Source organism: Triturus cristatus, chromosome 2_2 (assembly GCF_964204655.1).
Source record: "Triturus cristatus chromosome 2_2, aTriCri1.1, whole genome shotgun sequence".
Classification (NCBI taxonomy): domain Eukaryota; kingdom Metazoa; phylum Chordata; class Amphibia; order Caudata; family Salamandridae; genus Triturus; species Triturus cristatus.
In genome coordinates this window covers 44,540,804-44,560,852 of record NC_140582.1, presented here as the reverse complement: position 1 = coordinate 44,560,852, position 20,049 = coordinate 44,540,804, and the positions used below count along the sequence as shown (strand labels likewise).

General features: G+C 38.0%; 1 protein-coding gene across 1 annotated transcript in view; it reads left to right on the top strand.

Moving 5' to 3' along the window:
• Positions 1-2,691: 2,691 nt before the first annotated feature.
• LOC146861806 (uncharacterized) overlaps positions 2,692-20,049 on the top strand; it is a 30,104-nt gene continuing 12,746 nt past the window's right edge. Inside the window, exons 1-2 of the mRNA XM_085643038.1 lie at positions 2,692-2,801; positions 4,857-10,098. Coding sequence (XP_085499164.1) covers positions 4,900-10,098 — 5,199 coding nt within the window. The 5' untranslated portion in view covers positions 2,692-2,801; positions 4,857-4,899. The remainder of the gene's footprint in view (positions 2,802-4,856; positions 10,099-20,049) is intronic.

The following is a 20,049-nucleotide window of genomic DNA, read 5'->3' as shown; positions in this document are numbered from 1 at the left end:
GCTGCGTGCCCCCCGCATTTAATTATATTTGCCCTTCGTATCATAACTAGGCATTGCTCCCGGGACCTGGTCCAACAGGGGGCTTAATTAAACAAACCGCTCAACAACATGCTTTTATTCTCTTCCTTTTTTTGCCATGATTTCAAGACCCTACGTGTTTCACTCCGAAAACGTTAAAAAAAAAAACTTTTTAAGCACTTTGGGGTCCCTGTAGCACCCCCTGAGCAGCCCTAGGGGGTCAAAGTGTTCCTACACTGGCCCTTTTCTTCTTTTTTCACCTTTTTTCTTGCGACTCAGTTCAACCGAGTCAAAAGATGGCTGCCAACACTTTCTGTTTTGAATTGCTAAAAGCCAGTCAGAGTCAAGCTCGTGATCGGGAGGGTGCACAGATCCACCGCGGTCACCAGATATCGATATTTTTCTAATAGGAATTTCTCAAGAACTACGGAACGGATTAACACCATTTAACAAAAAGAGTGCTTTTTCGACCAACAGCTACCTTTTGCCACATTCAGCAGATAGGGCTGTAGTCTGTGTCTAAAGTTTCCTATGGAAATTAACATGGAGAAAACATGTTTTTGGAACCCCCATTTTTTTTGGCCCCTGCCAGACGAATCACCCCAAAACTTTTAAGACAGGAGCTGACTGGAGTGCCCCATTAGTTTAGAATATTTTGCGAAGACTCATCAACCGGCGCCAAAGATATTGGCAACAAAAATAAAAAATATTAATAGAAACAAGGACCTAATTATAACTACCTACCGGCGACCACCAGTAGGTAATATGTGTGTGTGTATCTATTACCTACTGGCGGTCGCCAGTAGGTAGTTATAGTTAGGACCACGTTTCCATAGGAAAACCTCAACATTCTATTTTGAATAACTTTGGCGCCGGTCGACGAATCCTCGCGAATTTCTCAAAATAGGTGGGGCGCTACGCTCCGCTCCTACCCTGAAAGTCTCGGGGGGATCCGTCAAGCGGGGGCTGAGATAAAAGGGGGGTCCCAAAACGCGTTTTTCCCATGCATTTTTCCATAGGACCTTTAGAACGACCTACAGCCCGAACGGCTGAACAGAATTACTAGAAATTTGGCAGAGAGGTAGTCCGTAGGTCAAGGAAGTGCCTTTTGTAGGTTTGGTGTAAATCAGTTCAGTAGATTTTGAGAAAATAGCCTTTAAATCAATATATATATCTGAGCCAGCTTACGGTACGCTTACCGTACGCTTACGGTAAGCGTACGGTGGCGTGCGCGAGCGCGATTCTGATTGGCTCTTAGATCTTAGTAAACATTCGAATCGGCCGAAACCAGGAAGCGGCGGCCGCCATTTTGTGTATTTCACTCTGAAAAAAAAGAGTGAAAACAAGGAAAGGGGGCAATGAGGAGAGTTACAGACCCCCTAACAATTGTAAGGGGGTCAAAGAAGGACAGAAAAGTACAAAAAAAACATTTATTGATTTTAAAAAAAATCACGGGGTACGCGTACGGTAAGCTCACGGTAAGCGTACGGTAAAAAAAAAAAAAATAAATAAATGAAAATCAGATTTAAGAGTTTAGAAATTAGGGAGCTCTAAAAAGAGCTGTTGTGTTTATGGAGTCATTTTTTTAGTGGTACCTACAAGTAAGTACCGATGCAGAGTCTAAGGTTCAAGAGGAAGACTCTGTTCCCTTCATCATTGAAGTGCACACCATCTCCTCTATAAATGTCTTGCATGTCGTAACGCAAGTTGTTGTGGTAAATGGCACCCATACCATAGTCACGGAGGAAAGCAGAAACAGATTTGTTGACGTGCTTTCTTGCTTTGTCAATCTGTGGACAGAAATGATTGGACCAGTTCCATTTTTGCCTTTGGCATATGTTGGAAAACACAAAGGCAGTTTTAGGGAAAAGTGTAAACAGTTGTGCAAAGGTGTCCTTCATAAGCATTTCCAGACCTACCCCAGTCAAAGTGCCTAGGTCATTGCCACCACAGTGCACTATTATGAGGTCAGGGTGTTGGATTTGCATGAAGGATTTCACCAATGGCATCAATTGGTGCCACTTTAACCCTCTCTGACCAATCCATTTAATGTCTACATTTGGCAAAGCAAGGTCTCTCACCATATCTGTTTTCTCTGCAAACTTTTCACTCCAGAAGACATAGCTGTGCCCTACAATCCACACTGTGAACATCTTCAAAGGAGAACTGGATGCACTCAGGAGGTGTCTTTCAGTAGAATGGCAATATGAAAAGAAAGACAGTTTGGAAATGGAGGCATACATATTTTTTACAAAACAAAAAGAACTGATTGGCTGTTTCATACCATTCTAGAAAAAAAACTAGGCTGTATGTGAAAATTAATAGAAGCATGTTTTGTATTGGTACAAAAAAATGTGTAACCAAAGAACAGTACTATGGATTTGCAGTTAGGTTTGAAAAGTCAAGCACTCTTGCTCTGTGGAATTGAAACATTGTGTGTCGAACTTCTGACCTAACTGCACACAGCAGTGTTCCATGAGCTGTTGCTATGGTAGCAGGCAGAAGTCAAGTTGGGGGAAGGGTACTAGGCAGAAGTCAAGTTGGGGGCAGGGTACTTTTGGAAAAGGGTTGGTTTTCAACCAATAGAAATGTGTCATTACATTTGAAAAAAAGGGGGAAGCACTGAGATTTGAAACTTACATGTATATGTGTGGAAAAATAGAGGGAAAGTTTGCCATTATCTGGTTCTGCTGAGAGGAGAGAGGTGTACAGAACAGAGATCCTGGCTCTGATAATCTGCTGTTTGAGTGACACATTTCTTTCACAACTAACTAATTCTAAAGGTGAGTTTACAGTTTGAGAGGGGATGTATGTGGTAACTTAAGAAATGAATAATAGAAATGGGAATTGTTTTTGTTGTAGTTACACATGGTGGATTCATAATGTGTCAGTCTGTAAAAGAGATTTTCACTTGGCCCGAAAAAAAAAGAGCAGTAAGTGTGCTTTCAAATTGGCAAAGAAATTTCGTTTTGGCACTAATGTGAAAACATGACTGTGTGTGCATAGAAGAATTATAGGCAGAAATGTATTGCGTCTTGCTCTGGTGATTTCACAGTTGCAGTAGATGGAAAAGAGGAGCGAATTTTTGGGGGAAGAAGCAGAGGTTTAGCACACACCCATGTGCTTGCCATGTATAGTCATGCACAGTAATTAGAAGCGAGTGGGGTTTTCAGGTTTAAGTCTGTAATGCAAATACATTCAGCATCACTAAGGCTGGTTGCCCCTGCTGGAGTGTAGGCAGTCACAGAGAATACACACGGTGGTGGTCTGAAAAAAAAACTGCTTGGACATGTGCATTTAAATAAATTTAAAAAAAAGGTTTCAGAATGTGTCAGTCTGTAAAAGTGATTTCAAATTGAAAAAAGAGATATACACTTGCCCCCGAAAAAAAAAGAGCAGTAAGTGTGCTTTCAAATTGGCAAAGAAATTTCGTTTTGGCACTAATGTGAAAACATGACTCTGTGTGCATAGAAGAATTATAGGCAGAAATGTATTGCGTCTTGCTCTGGTGATTTCACAGTTGCAGTAGATGGAAAAGAGGAGCGAATTTTTGGGGGAAGAAGCAGAGGTTTAGCACACACCCATGTGCTTGCCATGTATAGTCATGCACAGTAATTAGAAGCGAGTGGGGTTTTCAGGTTTAAGTCTGTAATGCAAAAACATTCAGCATCACTAAGGCTGGTTGCCCCTGCTGGAGTGTAGGCAGTCACAGAGAATACACACGGTGGTGGTCTGAAAAAAAAACAGCTTGGACATGTGCATTTAAATAAATTTAAAAAAAAAGGTTTCAGAATGTGTCAGTCTGTAAAAGTGATTTCAAAGTGTAAAAAGAGATTTTCACTTGGCCCGAAAAAAAAAGAGCAGTAAGTGTGCTTTCAAATTGGCAAAGAAATTTCGTTTTGGCACTAATGTGAAAACATGACTCTGTGTGCATAGAAGAATTATAGGCAGAAATGTATTGCGTCTTGCTCTGGTGATTTCACAGTTGCAGTAGATGGAAAAGAGGAGCGAATTTTTGGGGGAAGAAGCAGAGGTTTAGCACACACCCATGTGCTTGCCATGTATAGTCATGCACAGTAATTAGAAGCGAGTGGGGTTTTCAGGTTTAAGTCTGTAATGCAAATACATTCAGCATCACTAAGGCTGGTTGCCCCTGCTGGAGTGTAGGCAGTCACAGAGAATACACACGGTGGTGGTCTGAAAAAAAAACTGCTTGGACATGTGCATTTAAATAAATTTAAAAAAAAGGTTTCAGAATGTGTCAGTCTGTAAAAGTGATTTCAAATTGAAAAAAGAGATATACACTTGCCCCCGAAAAAAAAAGAGCAGTAAGTGTGCTTTCAAATTGGCAAAGAAATTTCGTTTTGGCACTAATGTGAAAACATGACTCTGTGTGCATAGAAGAATTATAGGCAGAAATGTATTGCGTCTTGCTCTGGTGATTTCACAGTTGCAGTAGATGGAAAAGAGGAGCGAATTTTTGGGGGAAGAAGCAGAGGTTTAGCACACACCCATGTGCTTGCCATGTATAGTCATGCACAGTAATTAGAAGCGAGTGGGGTTTTCAGGTTTAAGTCTGTAATGCAAATACATTCAGCATCACTAAGGCTGGTTGCCCCTGCTGGAGTGTAGGCAGTCACAGAGAATACACACGGTGGTGGTCTGAAAAAAAAACAGCTTGGTTTCATAATGTGACAGTTTGTTATACAGATTTTCACTTGCCCAAAAAAAAAGAGGAGTTTGTGTGCATTCAAATTGGCAAAGAAATTTCGTTTTGTGACTATTGTGAAAAGAAATGTAGTAATATATTTAAATACAATAAAGAATTTTTTTTTTAGTTTTTTTGCAGGTATTGCTGAAGAACAGTGAACAAAATTTAAGATGCCTACAACATCTCGAGTTCAAAAAACGCTAAAAAAAAAACTATATTTGAGGACAACTGGAGGACCAAAGTTAGTAGAAGATGCTGATGTTGGGAAAAAGAAAAAATCTTCTGGTAAGCAAAAAAGACAATTCCTAAACAAAATATTGAAAACAAACAAAAATGTACAAAATGTCTGTTCTCGGAAAAATGTAACAAAACCTACAGAACAGCAAAAAATTGAGGATTTAGTTAATGCAAATATACCTTCTGCAATTGAAAAGTTTAACATAAACAGAAAAACAGCATTTAAAGAGATACGTAGAAAAATGTTTCAGAGAAGAGTTATGTCCAATTTGATAAAGGATATAAAGAAATATAAGCAAAAGGCTAAATATTATAAGAGAAAAAAAGAAATTGAAGCCATTGCAGCAAAGGCATTAGAATTAAAAAGGAAACTATTCATATTAATTTTGAATAGGATGCGTACATTAGATAAAATGGTTAATGTACTGAAATCACAAAGCAAAAGCAAAAGAGTAGTGAACAGAACAAATTTTTGTAAAGTGTTTTTAGGAAAGTGGATGCATAGCTCAAGTAGTGAACCTTTTTTTAATGAAGAGAGCTATTTTCAAAGTAATAGTTTGCTGCATGCAGTTGACACCAGAGGTCGTTCATACGAAGTAAAAAATGGTTGCATAATGGAGAAGGAGATAATGGTTCCAAGAGATGAGGTACAAGTGATGGCAGATGAGGCAATGGGGAGACGTCCTAAAGCCCCAGTGTACACTTGGAATTGTAGTAGTATTTGCACTGTGCGTCAGGAATCTATTGACAGATTTCGAGAGTTTCTAAGAGAATATAGTAAAAAAAGTGTAAAACAAAAGATTAAGGTGCTTCAAAGTCTGGATCCATGCAGAGTGAGAGAGAATACTGGTTTGCAGGGTCATTCTCTTGCTTGTCTATCTAGAAAAGTGTGCAATAGTGTTTTCCATCATTTTAGGATGCTGGCTGTTCATCATACTGAAATGAGAAAGTTTGTGAGACGGTTGTATTTTGCCAAAAGTCCAGCAATAAAGTTAAATGAATTGAATAGGGCTCTGTTCCGAGGAACGGTATCAGATGTAGAGAAGGTTGTTGATGAAATTCAGTTTTGTTACTTTGGTCCTGAACAAAACAGTGCAGAGAAGGACACAGTAAATGAGGCAGAAGTGGAAGAGAATGTAGAACCTTGTGTAAGTAAGACATTTAATGATCACATAACAAAATTTGCAATAGTCTCTAATGAAAGACCAAATGTTACTTGTATTTGTTGCCGCAGAACTCATTATAGAAAACAAACTAGGAATGTTGATCTCTACAGAAAGAGTGAAAATGAAGATAATTATAAGTGGATGGATTTTGCAACATATATATTTCTTGAAAATTGTTTTGAATTGGGTGAAGATCAGCGTATTTGTAAATACTGCTACAACAAGTTAGAGGAAAATAGAATGCCGACCAGAGCTGTACATAATAATTTAGAATTGGATGCTATTCCTGCTGAACTTTCTGAATTAAATACATATGAGTCTATACTCATTCAATGTGTTCATCCGTTCCAGACCATAGTACGTATGGAGCCCAAAACTGGTAAATTACCTCCTTCAGATTTACTGAGAGGTTTAAAAGGTAGAGTGGTGTATTTGCCCTTGGATTTGAAAAAAAATATGGAAACTATTGATGCGGATACTTTGGAAACTGAACCATTAATTATTCTGGTTAATGGTGTACCTACAAAGAATAAGAAGATTTGGCAGGAGCTGGTAGATGTGCGGAAAGTACAAAGAGCAAATTTGTATTTGAAAAAAAATAACAAATGGTATGAATCAATTTATATAGTAGAAGAAGAAGAAGAAGAAGATTTACAAGGAGATACAGAAACACCAAGTGGACAAATTGAAAAAGTGGACAAGTCAAAGGAAGAAGAAATTTATGAACATTTTAGCATACATCCTCTCCATTCGAAAGAAGTTATGGGAGACAATATTGATCTCTTTCAGATGAAGAAAGCAAAAGGAAATCCCGTGAGTGTATGGGAGGAGAGCTTGGAAGCTCGATGTTTTCCTCAGCTGTTTCCTAAAGGAAAAGGAGGACGATACGATGAACGTCCGGAACAGATTCCAGCTTCTGAGTATCGGACTACAAGACTATATGCTGAAGATCCCAGATTTCGACAAAGTATCCCTTATTTGTTCCATCTTTTATTTGAAAGCGACTTGTCTGCACTGTCTTATGCAGTAAATCACATTTTAAAAAGTGGAGTACATTTACAAAATGTGTCTGCTAAGGATTTTATGGAGAAAGTGCAGCACCGAGATGATCATTTGGAAACACAACTGATCAATCTGATGGCTTGTCAGCGTGGGACAAATGAATATTGGTACCGACGCCATGGTGAACTAAAATGCATGTTACGCAATTTAGGAACACCAACATGGTTCCTTACCCTAAGCTGCGCCGAGTACGCTTGGGATGATTTACTGGATTTTCTACGAGAGGCCAATTCAAACATTGAAAACATCGAATACAAGACAGCAGGAGAACTGTGCTCATTGGATCCGGTTAATGTTTGCAGATATTTCAATCATAGATTTGAGGCTATGATGTCCTTCATCTGCAATAAAAAAAATCCACCCCTTGGAGAAGTAGTGGATTTCTTTTGGAGAAAAGAGTACCAGGCAAGAGGTGCTCCTCATATTCATATGCTGCTGTGGATCAAGGATGCCCCAAAGTTTGGAACAGATACTGATGAAGCAGTGTTATCTTACATTGAAGAATATGCAACATGTGCTATACCTAAAAGCACAGAAGAGTACAAGTTAAAGGAGCAAGTTCTACGTTTCCAAAGTCATCGGTGTGGAAAATACTGTCGACGGAAATACAAGAGCAAAGAAAAATACTACACTAAATGTCGATTTGGATTTCCTAGACCTGTTCTTACAAATGGAAGAGTCAACAGTTTTATGTCAGCTGTGAGACATACTATCACAAGAAAATCACCTAAGAATACCTACAACCTTAAAAGAAAAGAAGAATCAAAAAATATAAATGACTACAACCCAGTCATTTTATCCATGTGGAACGCTAACATGGATATACAGTATGTTGCTGACAATTCCATTGCTGTTGCTCGATATGTAACGTCTTACATTACGAAATCAGAAAAAACAGAATTGAAGGAAATGTGGGAAGAGATTTCTCACGAGAAGACTGTCAGTAAGAAGCTGTACAGTTTCAGTTTGAAGATGTTATCGCATCGAGAAATTGGATCCTACGAATGTTCAGATAGATTATCTTCTGCAAGTCTCTACTCGAAGTCAAGAAGAATAATTTGGGCAAGTTTAGGCCTTGCAGCAATGAGAAATCGGGTACTGAAATCTGTTGGAGAAATTGAATATTTGGCACAGTTCGAACCTGAAAGTACAGATATATTGAAAACAAACATGTTGGACACATATTATCCCAAGAGAAGTCATCATCTGGAGAACATGTGTCTCTATGAAGTGCTGCAGAACTACATTTATTCACGGAAAGCTGCAGAAGACATCAATAATGGAAAATATAAAGTCGTTGGTGAAGAAGGATGTTTGGTGAAGCAAACCAAAGGAAGTTTGATAAATCACCGGAAGCTGAGTTGCGACACTACCGACAAGAAAGAATTTTACTACTTGGCTCTTTTACAGTTGTTTAAACCATGGCGTTCAGAGGATGAACTACTGGGAGAATTCCAGAGCTATGAAGATTCTTTTAATGCTTGCAAAGACAGCATACAATGCAGTACATTCTCAACTTATCTGCAAATGTTAAATGAAGAAATTGAACAGGAAACTACAATTGCAGCAGAAATTGCTAGAGACAGTTCTCAGGACAGCCAAAGTTCAGGAACATACAGTCAAGATCCCCTAGGACAACCAATCGTTGAAAATGAAGCATCAATAGCCATGAATGAAGTGGAAACGGCTATGAATCAAGCTCAAGAAGAATTTATAGACTTAGAAAATTTGGAAAGACAACTGAATCAAGAGCAGCAACAAATTTATGAAGAGATCAAAAACAAAATTGATCACGGATTTCTACATGAAAAAAAAGAGTGCTCATGCACATCATTTCATCCAATCAGGATGTATGTAAGCGGACAAGCTGGCACTGGAAAAAGTTTCCTAATTAAAGTCATCAGAAGCTACCTAAAGCAAAAAACAGATTCTACTTTGTCTTGTGTGGTTACTGCTCCAACTGGGTTAGCAGCATATAACATAAAAGGAATCACCTTACATCGTTTGCTAATGTTACCAGTGGAGCATGAGAACAAAATACAATTCAACAAGCTAACTGGAGAAGCATGCTTGGAAGTTTCAAGAGTATTGAAGAAGATGCAAGTTCTCATTATTGATGAGGTGAGCATGGTATCAAACTTAATGCTTGCCTTTGTGCATTTAAGAATGCAGCAAATTTTGAAGACAGACTATGACGTGTTATTTGGTGGAAAACACGTCATAGTTTTTGGGGATCTTTTGCAACTTACTCCGGTTAAAGGACAACCAGTGTTTAATACTGTGACACATGAAGACACGAAGAAGTCATTGGGAAGCATCGGTAATACAAATATTTGGTCCTTCTTTGAGTACAAGGAACTTACAACTAATATGAGGCAAGCAAACGATGAAGAATATGGAAGTATTCTGAAAGATATCAGGATTGGACTACTCACAGAAGCTGGCAAAAAAGCATTACAGACTCGGCTGCTACATAATTTATTTCCAAAGGAAGAAATAGTTGCAGAGAAGATATACAAGAACATTGCAGAAAACAAAAGTGTCATCTGCTTAATGCCAACTCTACGTGAATGCTCAATATTCAATGAGGAGCTTTTGAAATTGGAAAAGGAAGAGATCAGGAAATTGGAAGCAGTGGACAAAATTGAGGATGGAAGAATTACTGTCACAGTAACAGGCAAACTGAAAAATAAATTGGACTCACTAGAGAAGAACATCTCCAAAACAGCAGGATTAGAAAAAAATCTATATGTTTGCATGAACTGTAGAGTGTTTTTAAGGAGAAATTTGGATGTTGAAAAAGGCTTAGTAAATGGAGCGATGGGAAGAGTTGTGGGTTTTATTAATTATCAGAAAAAAGATGGAATTGAATGGTTAAAAATAAAATTTGATCAGATAGAGGAAGTTAAAGACATTTGTCGTTGTTCAGTTCGTTTCATGCTTGTGAAAGACTTATATGTACGTAGGAAGCAGTTTCCGTTTTCTCTAGCATATGCTGTAACTATTCACAAGTCTCAAGGATTGACTGTAGATTGTGCATTTGTGAACATTGGATCTAGTGTGTTCAAAGAAGGTATGGCATATGTTGCTTTGTCACGAGTCAAAACATTATCAGGTTTATTCATGATAGACTTCGATGACTCAAAAGTTAGTGCTGATACAAACTGTGTAAAGGAGTATAATAGATTAAGAAGAAGCTATGCTCCTCATTTAGGTCAGTATCCTGTGTTGGAGAAACGTGTAGTTTCTCGTAAAAGGAGAAATGAGAATATCTGTAATGAAGATGTAGAGAAGAGGAAAAAAAAGAGGAGTGATGTAATTGCAAGCAAAAAGAATAAGGAAAATGAAGAACAGGTTGTAGGATGTCATTTTGAAAATAGCTCTGGTGTCAACTGCTACGCAAATGTAGTGCTGAATGTTGCTTTTTATCTGGAAAGTTTGCAAGAGCAGATAATAATAAATCAGGGAAAAAGATTCTGTTCAGAGCTCAGTCTCCTTTTTCAAAAGCTGAGTAAAGATAAAACTCAAATAGAAAGTGCTACTGATATTAGAAAACTTTTAGATGTATGTTCAGGACGAACACAGTTTTCTCAAAATGAACAGCAAGATGCTCACGAATTTTTGATGTATTTTCTTCAGGTAGTGGAAGAAGAAGGAGTTCCCATTGACATTTTTTTTGGTCTCTCTTATAAATGGGAACATAGTTGTGATAATTGTTATAATATAAGTGGTTCTATTGTTGATAATGAAAGGTTTATTTATTTGACATTGCCAGAGAGTAAAACAGTCACTTTTGCAAACTTAGTTAAAGATGCTAATCATAGCATGAAATGTGGTGAGTGTAATTCTGACATGTTATCAACATTAATTTTAAGGGAATACGGACAGTATGTAATTTTAATGATGCAACGATGTAGAGCTGATGGATCAAAATTGGATACTTTAATAAAGAAGTTTACAGGACAGCAATTATCAATTTCAGGAAAAACTTTTGTAACTGTTGCAATAATTTTCCATGATGGACCTACTGTTACTTCTGGACATTACACAGTTTATCTAAAATGTGAAAAAGGATGGACACTGTGTAATGATTCCCAATTGATTTTCAAACAACGTTTGCCTTTTGATTTAGCAAATTCCTATCTAATCCTCCTGAAACCTAAATTTTAGAGAGACTTGGCAAGATCTGGACAAAATAATTTTACCATTTTACAGGATTACCATTGCAATTTTGTAGAAAAAAGATTTTTAAAATTATCATTTGGCCTAAAGGAAAGATAACCAATTGTAATGTGGACTTTTTAAATTTTTAATGCAATTTTGAAAAACCAATAATTTAGAGATTATCGGTAACTTCTGCACATTTTAAATTTTGGAATGTTATTGGACTGCCACTGGAAATTTTTTCAAAAATGATTTCAAAAATTACTATTTGGCCATGTGGAAAAGTAAGCAATTCTATTGTGGACTAAATAAATTATTCGAAAAATTTTCGTGAACCAAAATGTTACAGAGAATCGGTGAGATCTGGACAGATTAAACTTTAGAATTTTAATGGTTTTCCCTTGGAAATTTATTCCAGGGAAAGAATAAAAAATACTATTTGGCCTAAAGGAAATAAAATCAGATGTATTTTGGAGTTATTTGAGATATATTATTGTGAATGTACTTCTGAAACAAAAATATCAGACGGTATTTTAAAGAAAAAAGTATTGTTTTTAGATGACATTTTTTAAGAATAATATGCATTTCTGTAATGATAAGTTTAAGTGAGAAGAGATTCTGGGCTTTTTTAATACAATCTTTGAGATTGTTATTTTTTTTTGCCCGCTGTAAAATGATGAATGCAATTGCTTTCACAATTTATAGTGAAATGCAATATATTCTGAAAACAGCAAAAATAAGGCAAAAATATTTTTTGGAAAAAAATGTAAATATGTGTACTGTATTATAAAATGTTTTAAAAATATTAATACTTTTTTCTTTTTTTTCAGATCGATATAGAAAATTTTCGTAAACTACAACCATTTTAAAAACTATTTTTTAAAAAAACAAATGAATAAATATTTTTTTCAGTGAGTATGGTAAGTCAATAGTAATAATTGTAGTCTTTCAAGGACCTTGTAATGTGAAAAATGATTTTTAGTGTTTTTTAAAAAAAATAAAAAAAAGGTACGCTTACCGTACGCGTACGGTAAAAAAAAAAAAAAAAAGTTTTTAAAAAAAAAGAAAAAAAAAGATGAAAGATAAGGTTGGCTCTTAAAAGAACCGTTGTGTTCATGCAGGGACAGAGGAAAGAAAGATTGGGAATATTAGACGGTACGACAAGTGTGCTGATCTATTTTACTGTTCACCAGGGAAACACTGGTCTCCCTATAAGTAATTAGATCGTGACAAGTGGCGCACCGTACTTCAACCCTCGCAAACCGAGGGTTAATTTCCAGAGGGCCAGCAAAAGGAGATTCTCCCCCCACAGATGAAGGGCTCACCTGACCTGCAGAAGAAGGAGTCTGCCCTGCAGATGATGGTCCAGGCTGAGCTGCTGTGGATGTACTGGCTCGTCTTTCTGAAGAGTTACCTCCAAAAAGATGACCATGTGTCCTTCTGTGTACTTCTTTGAGGTGCCTCATCATGGTGTGATTCCCAAAGGAATACTTCCTGTCAGGATTACCTCTAGAAAGTACACGCTTACACAGAATGCAAGTAACTAAGGGTGCATTCACCTTTTGCTGGCCTTCTGGAAAAGTAAAAAAATCCCAAACATAAGAAGGCTTTACTTTCCTCGCTCTCTGCCTCAAGACAGTGCTGCTGGTGCTAGCCTCACTCTCAGAAGGGCTCTGCTGTTCTGCCATCGTATCCCAAAGACAAACCAGCTCCTTCTCCTAAGGGATCACAAGCAGAAATGAGGGGAATGGGTGTGGTGTAGGAGAGTTCTAGAACTGAAAGTAGTTTCAACCAATCAAAAGTTGTGTTTCAAGATCACATGACCTACCGTACGCTTACGGTACGCTTACGGTGCGCTTACGGCAAAAAGTACGCGTGCGCGTAAAAAAGACACGCGCTTGCGCACATGCGCATAAAAGTCATTTCCCGGCACTTCCGCGTAACGTGCGCGTGTTGCGTAAGCGCGCACGCGTCCCACGCGCAGTACGCGCGGCTACGCAAAGTGCGTAACTATACGCAAGCAGCGTAGATAGATTACGGACGTTGCGTAAACCGTACGCTTACCGTGAGCTTACGGTACGCGTACTATAAAAAAAAAAAAAAAAAAAAAAAAAAATCTGGAAATAAATTTTACGTTTATTTTAAAAAATATATATAAAAAAAATATTTAAGGATTTTAAAAATTAAAGCATAGTCTTTATAAAAGATAAGAAAATTAAAATAAAAATATGTTTGAAAAAAATGAAGAATATAAAAAAAAAAAAGCATTTAAAAAACCTTGCAAATTCACTGAAAAAACCATGGGTTTCACACACGTTATAGTTAGGAATTAGCATTTAAAAAACCTTGCAAATTCACTGAAAAAACCATGGGTTTCACACACGTTATAGTTAGGAATTAGCATTTAAAAAACCTTAGAAATTCACTGAAAAAACCATAGGTTTCACACACGTTATAGTTAGGAATTAGCATTTAAAAAACCTTAGAAATTTAGTGAAAAAACCATAGGTTTCACACATGTTATAGTTAGCTGGACATTTTACTCGTAAAAAACCAATGAAATTGCCCCGTTATAGTTAGTTCAGCTAACTATAACTCGCGCGCCCGCAATGCACTGCTGATGACGTCACATATTACATCACTCATGACATGGTCAGTGACATCACTCATGACATCACTGATGACATCTCAAATGACATCACTGATGACCTCACTGATGACATCATCCAGTGAATGTGTGTTTTTCTGAAAATTAAATATGTTTTATATATGTATATCTCAAGGTTGATGGAAGAATAAATGGGTATATTACTGTCTAAATGGATGATTTGTTTTTGAAAAATTGATTGTGTAACTGACTGATTAAGTGTATCATAGTGAATACATGGCTTAGTGAGTAATGTTTAAATATGTAAATATCTGTATCAGTCTCTCACTTTGTGTATAAGTGGCTGCATGGGTTGGTGAGTAGCTACATGGGTGTCTATATAGGTTATTAGTTGTTTTTTTGAGTATCAGTCTGAGTGTCTGCATGGTTCGGTGGGGGGTATTACGTAGTGCATCGGTGCATGAATGAGTGACTCACTGTTTGTATGTGTTGAACAGAGCATGTGTGCAGGACTGCATGGGTGGATGAGTGTGTGTATGGGTGTGTTAGTGAGTGAATGACTGTCTCAATAGTGTCTTTATGAGTGACTACATATGTTTTAAACTAGTATATGTGACTATTGGTGTATATATGTGAGTATATGTGAGAGTGAGAGATTGAAAGAGTTCCTGTATGAATAAGTATGTGTTTCTATAAGTGATTGTTTAAAAGACTAAGTATGTGTAAGTTTCCGTAGAAGTAAGTGTGGTGGTGTGTGTATAACTGTATATGCAAGTAAATGTATGTTTGATTCTTTATTAGCATGAGTGACTATGTGTGTGAGTAACTCTATGGATGAGTGGCATTGTGTAACAGGATGTATAGATGTATGAGTACATATGATGAGTGAGTACATGTATGAGTGACTGTATAGGACTGTTGGTGAATGAGTGGATGTGTATGTGGATCTTAGAATTACTGAAGAGGTTGTTGTAACTGGTATTGGTATGTCCATTGTTTTGAAATTTTTAGTCTCTATTTTTGAATGTGTGTATCAAAGCTTATATTAAGGTGAGAGGAGGTCTGCCACTCTATCACAAGGATGATGTCATCAGTGAGGTCATCAGTGATGTCATTTGAGATGTCATCAGTGATGTCATGAGTGATGTCACTGACCATGTCATGAGTGATGTAATATGTGACGTCATCAGCAGTGCATTGCGGGCGCGCGAGTTATAGTTAGCTGAACTAACTATAACGGGGCAATTTCATTGGTTTTTTACGAGTAAAATGTCCAGCTAACTATAACATGTGTGAAACCTATGGTTTTTTCACTAAATTTCTAAGGTTTTTTAAATGCTAATTCCTAACTATAACGTGTGTGAAACCTATGGTTTTTTCAGTGAATATTATATATATATATATACACACACACACATTATCTACTGGCGGTCGCCAGTAGATAGTTATAGTTAGGACCGAGTTTCCATAGGAAATCTCAAAATTCTATTTTCAATAACTTTGGCGCCGATTGACGAATCCTCGCGAAATTTTCAAAACTAATGGGGCGCTCCGCTCCGCTCCTACCCTGAAAGTCTCGGGGTGATTCGTCAAGCGGGGGCCGGGAAAAAGGGGGGGTCCCAAAACGCGTTTTCCCCATGGATTTTTCCATAGGGACTTTAGTAGCAGCTACAGCCCGAACGGCTGAACAGAATTACGTGAAATTTGGCAGAGAGGTAGCCATAAGGTCCATGAAGTGCCTTTTGCAGGTTTGGTGTAAATCTGCTCAGTATTTCCAGAGAAAATAGCATTTGAATCAATATATATATCTGTACGTGCGCAGCGTGCGTGCTGGGTGCGCGCACCTTGCCGTGCGCGAGCGCAATTCTGATTGGTTGTTAGATCTTAGTAAACATTCGAATCGGTCGAAACCAGGAAGTGTCGGCCGCCATTTTGTCTCTCGCACTCTGAGGGGGTGAAAAACAAATGTGGAGAACGTGAAAAGGGGGCAGGGTGGACAGTTCCTGACCCCCTAGCCGTGGTCAGGGGGTCCCAGAAGGACCCCCAAGGGCAAAAAAAACATTTTATTTTTTTTTGAAAAATCGCCGATTGCGCGCACCCTGCGCGCACCACCCAAACGGAAAAAATTCTGCGAAGTTCGCGCAGCGTGCGCGCACTCCGCGATTTTTCGGAAAAAAAAAATGTATTTGGCCCTTGGGGGCGAAGCGCTCGGTGCCCACCACGCGCGCACGGTGCGCAAAGCGCTCCGTGTGCGCTCGACACGAACTGTGTAAAGTGGGCGCGCGGTGCGCGAAGCGCACCGTGCGCACGCCGTGAAAAAGTTTTGTTTAAAAAAATATATTAATAAATACATAACTTAGCATTTAAAAAACCGTACAAATTCACTGAAAAAACCATAGGTTTCACACACGTTATAGTTAGGAATTAGCATTTAAAAAACCTTGCAAATTCACTTAAAAAACCATAGGTTTCACACATGTTATAGTTAGCTGGGCATTTCCCTCGTAAAAAACCAATGAAATTCCCCCGTTATAGTTAGTGCAGGCTACTATATCTCACGCGACCGCAATCCGCTGCTGATGACGTCAGATATTACATCACTGATGACATATGTGTCTTTCCGAAAAAAAAAAAATGAAATATATGTATAGCTAAAGATGAATGGAAGAAGACATGGGTAAATAAGTGTCTAAATACAGTGATGTAATATCTGACGTCATCAACAGCGGATTGCGGTCGCGTGAGTTATAGTTGCCTGCACTAACTATAACGGGGGAATTTCATTGGTTTTTTACGAGGGAAATGCCCAGCTAACTATAACATGTGTGAAACCTATGGTTTTTGAAGTGAATATATATATACACATACATATTATCTACTGGCGGTCGCCAGTAGATAGTTATAGTTAGGACCGTGTTTCCATAGGAAATCCGCAACATTCTATTTGGAATAACTTTGGCGCCGGTCGACGAATCCTCGCGAAATTTTCAAAACTAATGGGGCGCTACGCTCCGCTCCTACCCTGAAAGTCTCGAGGGTATTCGTCAAGCGGGGGCTGAGAAAAAAAGGGGGTCCCAAAACGCGTTTTTCCCATGCATTTTTCCATAGGACCTTTAGACACAGCTACAGCCCGAACGGCTGAACAGAATTACTTGAAATTTGGCAGAGAGGTAGTCCTCAGATCAAGGATGTGCCTTTTGTAGGTCTGGTATAAATCTGTTCAGTAGGTCCTGAGAAAATAGCATTTAAATCAATATATATATCTGTAAGCGCGCTCCGTGCGCTTACCGTAAGCTTACCGTACGCGTACGGTGCCGTGCGCGAGCTCAATTCTGATTGGTGGTTACATGACTGTAAACATTCGAATCGATCGAAATCAGGAAGTGTCGGCCGCCATTTTCTGTCTCTCGCACTGAGAAACAAAGGTGGGGAACGTGAAACGGGGGCAACGAAGAGAGTTGGAGACCCCCTAGTGTTTGTCAGGGGGTCCAAGAAGGACCCAAAAGTACGAAAAATAAATTTAATAATTTTTTTTAAAAATCGCGGGGTACGCGTACGGTAAACTTACCGTACGCGCACGGCAAAAAAAAAAATTAATAAATAAAAAAAAGTAACAATCACATTTATTAAATAAATTAAAGGACCCACAAGGGAGAAAAAAACAAATGTTACTGCGTAAAAAAAGGCGAGGCGCGCACGGCATGGACTGCGCAACGTGGGCGCACCGTGCGCGCAGTGTGTGCGCATAGTGAAAAACCAGAAAAAAAAACTAAAAAATAAATACATAACTTAGCATTTAAAAAACCGTACAAATTCACTGAAAAAACCATAGGTTTCACACACGTTATAGTTAGGAATTATCATTTACAAAACCTTGCAAATTCACTTAAAAAACCATAGGTTTCACACATGTTATAGTTAGCTGTACATTTCACTCGTAAAAAACCAATGAAATTCCACGTTATAGTTAGATCAGGTAACTATAACTTGCGTGACCGCAATCCACAATGTGTAATTTCAGATGTCATCATTGATGTCATGAGTGATGTTACTGACCATGTCATGAGTGATGTACTATGTGACGTCATCAGCAGTTTATTGTGGGCGCGCAAGTTATAGTTACCTGATCTAACTATAACGTGGAATTTCATTGGTTTTTTACGAGTGAAATGTACAGCTAACTATAACATGTGTGAAACCTATGGTTTTTTAAGTGAATATATATATATACACATACATATATATATACACATACATATATATATACACATACATATACATATACACATACATATATATATATATACACATACATATATATTATCTACTGGCGGTCGCCAGTAGATAGTTATAGTTAGGACCGTGTTTCCATAGGAGATCCGCAACATTCTATTTGGAATAACTTTGGCGCCGGTTGACGAATCCTCGCGAAATTTTCAAAATAGGTGGGGCGCTCCGATCCGCTCCTACCCTGAAAGTCTCGGGGGAATTCGTCAAGCGGGGGCTGAGAAAAATGGGGGGTCCCAAAACGCGTTTTCCCCATGCATTTTACCATAGGACCTTTAGTCCGAGCTACAGCCCGAACGGCTGAACAGAATTACTTGAAATTTGGCAGAGAGGTAGTCCTCAGGTCAGAGATGTGCCTTTTGCAGGTCTGGTGTAAATCTGTTCAGTAGGTCCTGAGAAAATAGCATTTAAATCAATATATATATCTGTAAGCGCGCTCCGTGCGCTTACGGTAAGCTTACCGTACGCGTACGGTGCCGTGCGCGAGCTCAATTCTGATTGGTGGTTACATGACTGTAAACATTCGAATCGGTCGAAATCAGAAAGTGTCGGCCGCCATTTTCTGTCTCTCGCACTGAAAAACAAAGGTGGATAACGTGAAAAGGGGGCAACGAAGAGAGTTGCAGACCCCTAGCGTTTGTCAGGGGGTCCACGAAGGACCAAAAAGTACGAAAAATACATTTAATAATTTTAAAAAAAAATTGCGGAGTGCGCGTACGGTAAGCTTACCGTACGCGCACGGCAAAAAATTTTTTTTTTTAAAAAACGAAATAACAATCACATTTATTAAATCAATTGAGGGACCCGCAAGGGAGAAAAAAAAATTGTTACTGTGTAAAAAAAAGGCGAGGCGCGCACAGTATGAACTGCGCACCGTGCGCGCAGGGTGTGCGCACGGTGAAAAACCAGAAAAATAAATAAAAAATAAATACATAACTTAGCATTTAAAAAACCGTACAAATTCACTGAAAAAACAATAGGTTTCACACACGTTATAGTTAGGAATTAGCATTTAAAAAACCTTGCAAATTCACTTAAAAAACCATAGGTTTCACACATGTTATAGTTAGCTGTACATTTCACTCGTAAAAAAACAATGAAATTCCACGTTATAGTTAGATCAGGTAACTATAACTTGCGCGACCGCAATCCACAATTTGTCATTTCAGATGTCATCATTGATGTGAAGAGTGATGTCACTGACCATGTCATGAGTGATGTAATATGTAACGTCATCAGCAGTTTATTGTGGGCGTGCAAGTTATAGTTACCTGATCTAACTATAACGTGGAATTTCATTGGTTTTTTACGGGTGAAATGTACAGCTAACTATAACATGTGTGAAACCTATGGTTTTTTAAGTGAATATATATATATATATATATATATATATATATTTTGAAAAAACCATAGGTTTCACACATGTTATAGTTAGCTGGACATTTCACTCGTAAAAAACCATTGAAGTTCCCTCATTATAGTTAGTTCAGCTAAATATAACTCGCGCGACCGTAATCCACTGCTGATGACGTCACATATTACATCGCTCATGACATGGTCAGTGACATCACTCATGACATCACTGATGACATCTCAAATGACATCACTGATGACATCAGTGATGACATCATCCAGTGAATATGTGTCTTTCTGAAAAATAAATATTTTTTATATATGTATATCTAAAGGTTAATGGAAGAACAAATGGGTAAATAAGTGTCTAAATGGATGTTTTTTTTAAAAATTAATTGTATAACTGACTTATTAACAGTATCTTAGTGAATACAGTGATGTAA